Source organism: Schistocerca gregaria, chromosome 3 (assembly GCF_023897955.1).
Source record: "Schistocerca gregaria isolate iqSchGreg1 chromosome 3, iqSchGreg1.2, whole genome shotgun sequence".
Lineage (NCBI taxonomy): Eukaryota > Metazoa > Arthropoda > Insecta > Orthoptera > Acrididae > Schistocerca > Schistocerca gregaria.
The window spans coordinates 283,290,508-283,303,183 of NC_064922.1; the positions used below are offsets into that span (position 1 = coordinate 283,290,508).

Sequence of the window (12,676 nt, forward strand, 5' to 3'; positions counted from 1 at the left end):
TTTTCTGTATCCCACTATCTAGAAAGATTTATAGGATGAATCAATAAATTCTAAATTCACTCTTAAAGAGAAACTTTTTTTCCCTCCAGGAACATCAATCTTTGAGCTTAGAACATGTTCTAGGATCCAGAAATAGTTAGAAGTCACCTGTATTGGTCTCTAATTCTGACTTTTCACCCTTGTTGTAAACAGGGCCTACTTGCACCCTTTTCAGTCACATGAACTATTCACTACACAAGATATCTGACAAATAGGACCTAGGAAAGGGACTAATTCCACAATATGTTCAGTGTAAAATCTAACTGGAATTCAGTCATGGCCTGTCCTTTCGTTGCTTTAAGGGATCATAACTGATTTCCAATATCTGGGATGCTAATATCTATTACTCTCATTTTTTAGACTTAGCAGTGGCCAGACATTGCTATGGTAGTATCCTCTTTCATGAACATGTTTTTAAATAAAACAAGATTGTATGGTTCCAGACATCCTTACAAGTCTCAAACATCTATGGTGTGTGTATGCAGACAGAAGCAACAAATGAAAATCTTTAAATGAGGCTGGGATTTGAACTCAGGCCTCCTACTCACTAGGCAGATGCGCCAACCAATATGCCATGATGGCACAGTGGCTTGTGCAAAAGCCAGATTTGGACCCAGATCTCCCACTCACAAGGCACAGGCACTAACTGCTGCACCATCCTGGCACAGTGGTTTCCGCAAAGCCACTGTGGCATAGTGGTCAGCACATCTATTGGGCAGGAGATCCACTTTGAATCCCTGCCTTGGTACAAATTTTCATTCATTGCTTCAGCTTGCATATGCATAACATTTTCAAACGTGAAATTTAAAAGTTTAACAATATTAGGAAAAGGATAGATTGCTACTCACCGTAAGGATGACATGTAGAGTTGCACACAGGCGCAACAAAAAGACTGTTACACATTTAACTTTCAGCCAAAGCCTACTTCACAAAAGAAAATACACGCACATTCACACAAGTTCTGTTCAACATGACAATTGCATTTTGGTCGATGCTGCCAGATATGGCAGTCACGTTGTGACGAAGCTAGCTGGGATCTTTTTATTTCCTCTCTTGTTTTGCCATCTGGCTCCTTAAATTCATTTTTGCCTAATTACCATTAATATACATGAGTATAATCTGCATTTTCACAAAAGAGAAAGGTTGGCCCTCAGTCATAAAGAATATAGCAACAGATCTGATTTTGGGCTTAGTTTTTGTGTCGTCAATTTCCTAATTTATTTTGACTATTCCTGGTGAATACTTTTGTTATAGGGTGGAATCAGTAATTGTTTTGTGACTTAGATTCTATTGTTGACATAACCAAATATAAATTCTGTAATAATTATAAACATTTGGAAGAACTACTACCAGGATTCTTATAGTATTTATTTGGCTCTATTCGAAAACATCTTAGCAAAGCCAGCCCTTAATTATTTCTAAAATATTTACCAGGTTTGTTAAAAGTATTGTTTTTATTAATATATCTGTTAACTTTATCATTTAAACAAATAATTCAGCCTAACCCTTGTAGTAGAAGAAACTGTTAAAAAGAAGAAATTTTTCTATTTATCCAGTTAATTGAATGAGTTATGTTTTAATTGTAATTTCTGTAAATTAAACATCAAACAATGTATAGTTTCAGTACCTATTATTGTGAGGATATATAAAGGCCTGATTTTTGGTCCTGAGTCAGTCAGTCCACGGCCAATTTTTAGACGAGAAATCTGTATTGGTCATGTCAACAACAATGCATCAACTTAATCATGAAATAAGTATAAGACAAATAGGCCATGTGTTAAAATAATGACAGTGTCTGTTCAATAGTGCCACATGCACCATATTATTCTGCAAGAACTGTGTGGTTAGGTTTTTACTGCTCATAGATGTTCAAAGCTAAACTATTCTAGCAGTATGCTGATGTTTGCCTGCAAGATACTAATGAGGCTTATCAAAAGTTAATAAATAGTGAACTGGCCATATTAACTGTATAACACTGAACAGTGAAAGTTATGAACTGTGAAATGCAACTGTCATCTACATCATTTAAAGTAGACAGTGTTGAACTTCCACCCTCCCCCCCTTTTTCAGCCAGCATAAGAAACGCAGTATGTCGATATTGAGGACTATCAACGAAGAAATAAAGCAGGCAAATGTCACAATGTGTGTGTGTGAGATGTGCTTGAATGTGTGAATACAAGTGCATGTGTGTGTGTTTTCTTTTCTTTATTTCTTTTTTCATTGTGTCTGTCTGTTACTAAAAGTGTCATCTTTATGATGAGTAGCTATTTGTCCTTTCCCTAATATTGCTGATATCCTAACCTGGAGTTTCCATTGTTTGAGTTTGAAATTTCTACTTTCTATCTGCTATCTTCAGTTTCAAAACCACACAGACCCACAAGAAACTGATTAGAAAGTTTAGATCTATTCATTGACTTCACCTATATCCAAAACTTCGTAGAATTTTCTGGTAAATCTTTCACCAGGATTGAATGAAAATTATTGTAGTGTTCCACATGACCTTTGTTATGGAAGCTTGAGCTGCTGTTAACTTATCTATCAGTATTCCTGCAGTCTCTCTTGCAGCAAGAATGTAATCTCCATTTTTACAACTACTTCCTAATGGTACCATAAAACCAGAGTGAGTTCCACTTGAAACATTTTTATCCAGATCACATTTTATAATGTATTTTAGCTTTACACACAGCCTTGGAATGCTCTTATCCAGAGCACAATTTGTGACATATTCCAGCTGTAACTGTTCTGTCTTTACCAGATTTGAACTAAATATTCTCCTTTCATGTTTGCAACATTTCTTCACAAGACTGTTTGTCTTTACTGCTGATAACATATACACAGTTTACCCAGTCAATATTGGGGAGGTTAAAGTCATCTGTTGCTACTGTAACTATATGCTTGGGGCATTTCCATCTGTGTGGTTTTAGGCTATCTTTGACTGACTCTACAACCAATGTATGTAAATATGGTAGTCAGTAGAAATGTATCTGATTACTAATCAAAGTCCATCAACCCTAGTTACTCTTGTCCATCTTAGTTCATGGTCAGACTCATTTTGGACCTCAATAGACCTAATGCTCTTGCTAATGCTAGATCTCTTGTGATGCACCCATTCCTTTCATAAAGTCAGTCAAAGATACAGTAAATATATTTCAAGTTTCTGTTGCATAATGACTTTATTAAGTTGTTATTTACACACAAGTTTCATTTCGACTATTATGCTATTTTCAAGTTATCATTTTAGATATTACAGTATAGTGTCCTGAAGTGTTTTGCTGAGATTATTTCTCAGTTTCTGTGCTGTTGGGATAAGAGTTACCTATGTAGCTCACTTTTGTATTTGCACCTATAGTTGTTGGATAGGAAAGCTTACTCCGCCAACATATTTGCATTTTGTCTGATGATGGTTTTTCTACTGGCAGTTTCAGAGTTTCATCTAATTTAAAAGGAATTAAATGCATTGCACATGTTCCACCAAATCTTATCTGCACTGTACAGTGCAGATCAGACTTTTCCAGTTTCTAGTGTGCAGTGTAAATTGAAGAATCTACAACTGATCTCGTGACAGAAGTGATAAACTCTTGGTTTATATTCTCCACTCAACTCCAGACCAGAGGGCCCCAGTCTGTCATCAGAAAGATGCTGCAAATCTGTAGCTGTGCTGGGACTTTATGAGCGAGACTAGCTATCATGACCACTTCTGTCACTGGTGCCCTTGTGTTACAGGTTGGTTTAAGAAATATTTGGTAGAAGTGAATAATACATTTCAAATCAAATTACACAATAGCAATTTCTTAAATACATTATACTCTTCCCCAAGTATACTCATAATTTTTCTATTTTCAGTGAATGTGCAGCAGATGGTCAATCTATGATTACTTGCAGACACTCATCCAAAAGTGCAATAGTGATTACGAAATAAACTTACCATGTAGGTGCAACAATTCCAAGTTGTGTCTCATTTAACCCAATAGTGAATTTTGGTCCAACCATCACACGATATTCACAACTTACTGACAACAAGCAACCACCAGCTGGGCTATGACCCTAGAAAATAAATACTCAGTATACATGAAGAGAAATTTTCTATTTTGTAACTGATGATACTTAAAGGAAAAATTTAGTAATTTGATACACAAAGCACCAAATAGTGAAGTCTGTTTCAAATTTTAGTTTCACTAAACAGTGAATCAATATTTCCAAGGCTTTACTGAAAACTCATTACTGATCCAAGTATTAAATAGGCTGAAATAACCAATTTTGCATTACAGATCAGTAGGAAGGCAATAGGAGTTATTCTTTCTTTACTTCTATTTTCACATAATTCTTTTCTTCACTAACATCTACCAACAAAATTGTGTTACATCACCAACAGACACAGAACCTAATAAATAAATAAAATAAATTTAGTGTGACACAAGATCCAAATCACCAAGTGATAATCACAAATGATTTCAGAGTTCTGGGGGGAAAGAGAGAGAGAGAGAGAGAGAGAGAGAGAGAGAGAGAGAGAGAGAGAGAGCGCAGATAGCAGCAGGCTACCACAATGAGATTTAATGGTAATAGGATGAATATTTGTAGTGCAACATTTCAGTACATTTTGTTGTTGCCAAGTGTGAAGTAAAATGAGCAAATGATTATTACTTCAGTACTGATAACAGAACAGGGAGGCACACAATGTCAGTAAGCCTGACACTTTATTGTGGACAAAGAAGAGTTTTGACTACAGGGTACCTGCACCAGAGGGTAAAATAAGTTTGTTCCAAGAATTGTGGCACAGCATATTCCCTAAAATTTTAAAACTGATGCTTTGTCTGAGAAACTGCTTTCTATGAGCAAGTTGCTAGTTTTCAATGGGTTCAAAAGTTCTGCTGCATTTAATATGGCCATTAAAGATAAAATTCCATAATATGGGAAAGTATTCGCATGATCTGTCAGTCAGTGTAACTAAGACTGCCTGAAGCAGCACAGTCAAAGATGCTGTCAAATGATCAGTAGCCTTCTGTTAAATGACACAGGGAATACACGAGCAAGTATCAACAAGTGCTAATTTCCAATTGGTCAAAATTTTATAATAGCAGGACACTGAAGGCAGTAAGCAAGTGTTCAGATAGTCTCCTGCAAAGCAACATTCATTCAACTAATAAATAATATGCTGCATAAAAGATGTATAAGCAGTCACGGGATAATGAACTGTTATAATGAGCTTCAAGAGTACTCTAATCTTTATTTCTACTGTAATGCTGTGTGAATGAATCAGGGCACAGAACACAGGCCTTGTCATGAACAAAAGATTATGTATCAGTGTAATTGCAGCAATTTATGTAGTGCAATGCAGAGTCGCTATAACAGTTAGCAAGTATCTTTCCAGAGCAACATTATGAATCTTGTGGATGGCTATGAGGTTAATATAAAGATGTACTAAGAAACAGCAAGGTCAGTGTTAATACCATATCACATAATGGGAGATCTGCTACATTTGTGTCACCCAAATTGTCTCATGAATGGAGAAACTATTATAGATTTCATTGGCCATATTCTTTTTTCCCTTCAAATCATTACCGCAGGTGATGAGACTTTGTCCTGTTACTTCTATCTGAATTATGGTGAGCAATCATCATAGCTATAGGCACAATCTGTATCAGTTCAGGCAGAGGGGTTACCCTCATAATCTCTGATGTTATTGAATTTAGCATGTGTTAAAATTCAAGAGTAAGTGAGAAACACATATTTTTTTGTTTTTTTTCCAAAAAAAATTCCTGCCCCAAGATATGGCCTCCAAAGATGACACTGCAAACACCATTTTGAAGATGTGGATTTCGGAATTTTTAAAAAAATGCTGTTTCTCTGTAACAGTTCTAGATATTTTGTTAGAGTTTTTTATTTGAAAGATAATTGCTTTATGATTACAATGGTATCCTCTGTTTGGACATATGTGTCAAAGTTCTTTTACTGTCACGTTACCGAATTTTTTTTTCAGATATGCTGATCCAGAAAAGTTAGATCTTTTTTCTGTTGATTAGAATCATGTAGTACTATATTCTCTGTAAAGGAGAGCTTGGAGCTTCCACTTTTAAGTTGGGCAGGTTTTATTTTTAAAAAATCATTTTTTTTTAGCTTTCAAGGTTAATTTATGTTTCCACTTAAGTTTTTTCTTATTAATTTCTTTATTACAATATTTAGTTCTATTTTCTTTGTTGCTGTTATTTCTTATCACTTTCTTTGTTTCATTTGCTTCTTTTCACTTTCATTGTTGCAGATATTTCCAACACTTCGTTGTAGTTTCTTGTCAGTTTCTTTGCCGTGGTTATTCATTGTACGTTTTTGTATTGTAGTCATTCAGTGCTAATTTGTTTACTGAAAATGCTCCTAAGAAATCTGAGACCATCCAATGAGTTCTGTGTTTTCGTGAGGAATTTGCCAGTTGGCACAGTTGCAATGTGTTTTGTGAAAAGGACTGTTTGAAATGTCTTCTGAATGGAGCCACAGGAGAGTGAAGTGTGCTATTTGCATATCCATAAAAGAGTGATATATGAGGGGGAAAAAAGACTTTGTCCAGGTTGGTAGTAAGTGTTCTAATTTGAATACTCTGTTTCAAAGTGAAGATGTTTCCAGTGACGACTTTTTGTGGTCTAAATGTTTTGACAGAATAACAACAATGATAGTACCTGAATAAGGTGAAGCCTCCCATGGTGCAGATGATGCAGATTTTGTATCTATAGAGGAAGAATTAAATACCCTGAATCAGTCAACTATAGAAGTAGGTGTTACTCCTGTTAAGAAACTGTGGTCAGTGGAGTCGAGTCATAGGATCTATGCATCAAGAAAGTGCAGAGAAATTACTAAAGCTATGCATGAATACACTAAAGCAAAACTGACCAAACTCTTCAAAGTAGAAATTCCATCTTCAGAAGAAAATGAACAAAAACCTTCTTGCACCTCGTGCCAGGAATTTTTCACAAATATCAATTCAGCTGTTGAATATTGTGCAATCCTACAGTGAAAATGTATAAGTTTTAGCTATTATTCCAGAGACATTTTCAAAGAAAACAATTTTGAACCACTTTCCATCATTATCAAAGCACAAGATTAAGAAATGTGAAGTCTGTAAAAGGAGTCTTTGGAAGTCCAGATCCCTATTAGGGTCATCCTGTAGAAGCAGCTCAAGTTCAAATAGTGTCATTTTTCTGGAAGATAAATAGGACTGTTCTCACCACAGTGCCAACAAAAAAGACACTATAACTATAACAGTTGAAGGTCAAAAAGTTGTGAAAGTGAAGAGGTACATGACTCGCAGTATTAAAGAAACTTTTGCAATTTATAAGAGCAACTATACAACTTCACATACTGGAAGATCAAAATTTTATGCACTACGACCTAAGTGGGTAGTTCCACACCCGCCTAGAGATGTCTGTTTATGTGTGTGCTGTGCAAATTTTGAACTTTGTGTGGTAACTTTGGAGAACTTAACTGGAGCACGTGTCATATGAAACATTGGTTGGGCATGTTTAGTCATCAGTAGTCTGTGACATAAAGCGAGAGACTTGTTTGTTTTAAGAATGTGATGACTGCCCTGGAAAGGCAGGACTATCTTTACAGTCACTTGGCCTGGAAGACTTAGCAGATAACTCTGCAGAAATTACATATGCAACATGGGAGGAAAATAAACTAATTAAGAAAACTGTTGCCTTTGACAGTTTCATTGATGAACTTGGTAAATGTGAAAGCAGTAACATACCAGCATCTGAAGAAATTACACATTGTGGAAGTGAAAGGGTGCGTACAGGTTGAAGAACTGTTTAGTGCTTCATTGTGATTTTGTTGAGAACTTGTCTGTAATTCTGTAACAAGAAGTACAAGGGTATCATTGGAGTAAGGACCAGGATTCAATTTTTACAGGAGCGGCATAGTTTCAAAGCAAGACCACGACCACACGCGTTGCAGTTATTCTTCAACTGCAAACAGGAGTAGAGAAGTTCATTATTTTTGATGGTGCTCCTAGTCATTTTAAAAATTGTTACCAGCTTTTTGAATTGGGTAAATCACTTGTGCCAACTGACTGAGTATACAGTGCTACTGGCCTGAAGCACTATGCTACGAAACATAATCTTTCCAGACCAAATACAGCTGCAATTTCAGAATGCTGAGGGCTTTATGAGAGTTGTAAAATCTTACACATCCACATCCGTCATGCTTCTGTCCAAAGAGGAAATTAAAGAATTCTGTGAGCAGAAAAAAGGTCCAAACAAAGTACTCCTATGAAAGGAACATTTTTGGGGCGAACTCATATTGCACGCACTTTAAAGAGCAAGAAAGAAGTAATTTCATTCATTCTGTGTGTGTGTGTGTGTGGGGGGGGGGGGGGGGAGGGGGGGGGGACGTGCGTGTGTGTGACTGGTGGATTGCATAGAATATGTAGTGAACTTTATGATGCCACATGGACCAGCTGCTGGATACAGGTTTCCAGCTAAAGGACAGCAACACCACCATGCGTGCTCACTTCATGTTCACATTGTTTTGAAGACTGTAAGTGCTCCCGTATCTACCAGTCCAACAAGAATGCATCACTGTATTAAAGAAAGCTACTGAATCAGTGGGACACATTTTTTGTTCACTGACCGACTAATTTCAGCACAAAACAGAGTGCACAGAAGCTGTATAAATTGAAACCTTTAAGTCTTTGGACCTGTCACATACATACATTTTGGAACTGTTTAAAATGCTTGGAAATGAGTCGCTTACTCATCTTTCAAAACTAAAATTATGTTAAATACGACTAGGTTTTGATTTTTATGAGCCTGTTATGTGCTAATAAAACAGGTTTTACATATGGTAAAAATTTCAACTGTGTATAAAACCTGCTCAACCTAAAAGTGGAAGCTCTCCTTTTCAGGGAATGTAAAGCTATATGGTACTAATCGACAAAAAAGGATCAAAACTTTATGGATTGGCATTTGGGAAAAAAAATCCATAAAGTATAAAAAAAGTTCAGAATGCTATAGTAAAATAACTTTGACAGATAAGTCCAAATGGAGGATTTCTTTGTAATCATAAAGCAATTATCATTCAAATAAAAAACCACCAAAACATCTAGAACTGTTCCAGAGATACAGCATTTTAAAATTTTTTCCAAAATTTGCAACTTTAAAATGGTATTTGCAGTGTCATCTTTTGAGGGCTGTATGTCTGAGCAGAAATTTGTTTGGAGAAAACAAGTCCTTCATTTTAAGATATGCTAAATTCAATAACATCCAAGACTATGAAGGTAAGATTTTTTCCTAGCCTGCCTGAATTGATATGGACTATGCCTATATTATATATTTCAAATGACAACAAAAAGCATGTTACATCAATCTGAAGTTTTTAAATTTGTGTTTAAAAATCATTCACTCACGAGGACATATAGATATACCACTGTCTGACTGTTGCACAAACTCTCATGTAGAGAAGATATAAATAGTTGAAGACAAATAAATCCTAATTTGGTTTGGAAACCTAATTTGGTTTTACAGAAAGTAGCTCTTTGGCACTGGTCCCTTACTCAACTTGCATTTATCAGAAGGCTCTCTCGCAGTGCAAAGTCCTTAGTGTCTCAATAAATTGCAGGCAACTCCCATATATTCCAACATAAAAAAAAAGACACACAAATTACAGACCAAAATCCTTAATTTCAGTTTGCTGCTGAGTTCTTGAGCATATCCTAAGTTCAAATATAATGAATTTCCTTGAGAGAGAAAAGCTAGTTTCCACAAATCAACACATATTTAGAAGGCGTCTTCCCATGAAACTCATCTTGCCCCTTGGTCGCATGATATACTGCAAACCACAGATGAAGGACAGCCAGATTCCATCTTGAAACTTCCATGCAGATTAAAAATGTGTGCAGGACCGAGACTAGAACTCGGGACCTTTGCCTTTTGGGGGGCAATTGCTCTACCATACTTGTAGAGCACTTGCCCACGAAAGGCAAAGGTCCCGAGTACAAGTCTCGGTCTGGCACACAGTTTTAATGTGCCAGGAAGTTTCATATCAGCGCACTCTCCGCTGCAGAGTAAAAATCTCATTCTGGAGATTCCATCTTGCTAGATGTGACCTGAGCTCCCAGTTGGTGCACATTGACAGCACAGAATGATACGTATATAGCTTCTTTTGTGTTTACTTCGTAGATTCTTACTTAAATTGTGTGCGCGTTTCGTATAGGAGGTATAATTTCGAGTTTTAGTTATTGTAATCATAAATTCAGGCAGATTGTAGCACAGTCGTTAGGCATTTGTACAGATTAGTTCATACATTCTTTGCACATTTCCCTTGCATTATCTAGGCATGGACTTCCGTTTCAGTAACTGTTATTCAACATCAATTAGAATGGACAGGAACTGTCATTAGCTGTGTTCGGATGAGGGCTGAGTTGGCATCCCTTCACTCACAGTTGCAGGCGGCGCTGACTTCGGTCAGACAGCTTGAGACTGTTGCCAATGGGCATCACTATGGGGAGCCGGATGTGGGTATCACGGGGATGTCAACCTTGTCCCGTCTGTCCCCAGATCGGTCTGCCGCTGTGGTTGCCCCAGTTGCTGCCCGCAGTGCAGCTGAGTCCTCGCCTGTGGTTGATTGGGAGGTCGTTCCAAGGCGTGACAGGCATCGAAAGACGTCCCCGGAGGCTGATCAGAAAGCCACCCCGGTGTGTCTGACAAACAGGTTTCAGGTGCTGCTGAGCCAGATGCAGCTGCCTGCCCTGTTTCAGAGGATGATTCTCTGCCTTCAAGGTCCAGGCAATTGCAGAGGGTGGGTTTATTGGTAGTTGGGAACTCCAATGTTAGGCGTGTAATTGGACCCCTTAGGGATATGGTGGCTAAGGAGGGGGAAGAGATCCAGTGTGCACTCCGTGTGCATTCCGGGTGGAGTCATTCCTGATGTGGAAAGGGTCCTTCCGGATGCCATGAAGAGCACAGGGTGCAGCCAGGTGCAGGTGGTGGCACATGTCAGCACTAATGACGTGTGTCGCTTTGGATCTCTGGATTCCAGCGGCTATCTGATTTGGTGAAGGCTGCTGGTCTTGCTTACGAGATGAAGGCAAGGCTCACCATCTGCAGCATCACTGACAGAACCGACTGCGGACCTTTGGTGCAGAGCCGGGTGGAGGGTCTGAATTAGAGGCTCAGACGGTTTTGCAATCGTGTTGGCTGCAGATTCCTTGACTTGCGCCATAGGGTGGTGGGGTTTCGGGTTCCGCTGAATAGGTCAGGAGTTCACTACACTCAGCTGGCGGCTACACGGGTAGCGGAGGCTGTGTGGTGTGGACTGGGCGGTTTTTTTAGGTTAGAAGGCCTCGGGAAAGTACAGGGTGGGCTGCAATTTCAAAAGGTGCATGAGAAATACAGAAAGTGCTTGGATCAAGGAACAGTCGGAATTGTAGTTGTAAATTGTTGTAGTTGTGCTGGGAAAGTCCCCGAGTTTCAAGCGCTAATAGAAAGCACAGAAGCTGAAATCGTTATAGGTACAGAAAGCTGGCTAAAGCCTGAAATAAGTTCTGCAGAAATTTTTACGAAGTCTCAGACAGTGTTCAGGAAAGATAGATTAGGCAGAATTGGTGGTGGAGTGTTAGGTTAAGTTAGGTTAGGTGTCTGTCAGTAGTGGTTTATCTTGTAGTGAAGCCGAAGTAGATACTCCGTGCGAATTGGTATGGGTGGAGGTTATACTTAACAGCTGAACGAAGTTAATAATAGGTTCCTTCTACCGACCTCCAGACTCCGATGATATAGTTGCTCAACAGTTCAGAGAAAATTTGAGTCTAGTAACAAATAAATATCCCACTCATACAGTTATAGTTGGTGGGGACTTCAACCATCCCTTGATATGCTGGCAAAAAATACTTGTTCAAAACCGGTGGTAGGCAGAAACCATCTTCCGAGATTGTCCTAAATGCTTTCTCCAAAAATTATTTTGAGCAGTTAGTCCACAAACACAAGCGAATTGTAAATGGTTGCGAAAACACACTTGACCTCTTAGCCACAAACAATCCAGATCTAATAGAAAGCATCATGACTGATACAGGGATTAGTGATCACAAGGTTGTTGTAGCTAGGCTCAATACCGTTTCTTCCAAATCCACCAGAAACAAACGCAAAATAATTTTATTTAAAAAAGCGGATAAAGTGTCACTAGAAGCCTTCCTAAAAGACAATCTCTATTCCTTCCGAACTGACTATGCAAATGTAGAAGAGATGTGGCTCAAATTCAAAGATATAATAGCAACAGCAATTGAGAGATTCATACCTCATAAATTGGTAAGAGATGGAACTGATCCCCCATGGTACACAAAACAGGCAGAGGCAACGGAAAAAGCATGCGAAGTTCAGAAGAACACGAAATCCCGAAGATTGGATAAAATTAACAGACGCGCGAAATTTGGCATGGACTTTAATGCGAGATGCCTTCAATAGGTTCCACAATGAAACATTGTCTCGAAATTTGGTAGAAAATCTGAAGAAATTCTGGTCGTATGTAAAGTACACAAGCGGCAAGACGCAGTCAATACCTTCGCTGCGCAGTGCCGATGGCACTGTTACCAATGACTGTGCAGCTAAAGCGGAGTTATTGAACGCAATTTCCCTAAATTTCTTCACCAGGGATGGTGAAT

General features: G+C 38.2%; 1 protein-coding gene across 2 annotated transcripts in view; it reads right to left on the reverse strand.

Moving 5' to 3' along the window:
* LOC126354492 (enoyl-CoA delta isomerase 1, mitochondrial-like) overlaps positions 1-12,676 on the reverse strand; it is a 59,626-nt gene that overhangs the window by 24,243 nt on the left and 22,707 nt on the right. For both annotated transcript variants that reach the window (XM_050004218.1, XM_050004219.1), the window contains exon 5: positions 3,965-4,083. In XM_050004218.1, coding sequence (XP_049860175.1) covers positions 3,965-4,083 — 119 coding nt within the window. The remainder of the gene's footprint in view (positions 1-3,964; positions 4,084-12,676) is intronic.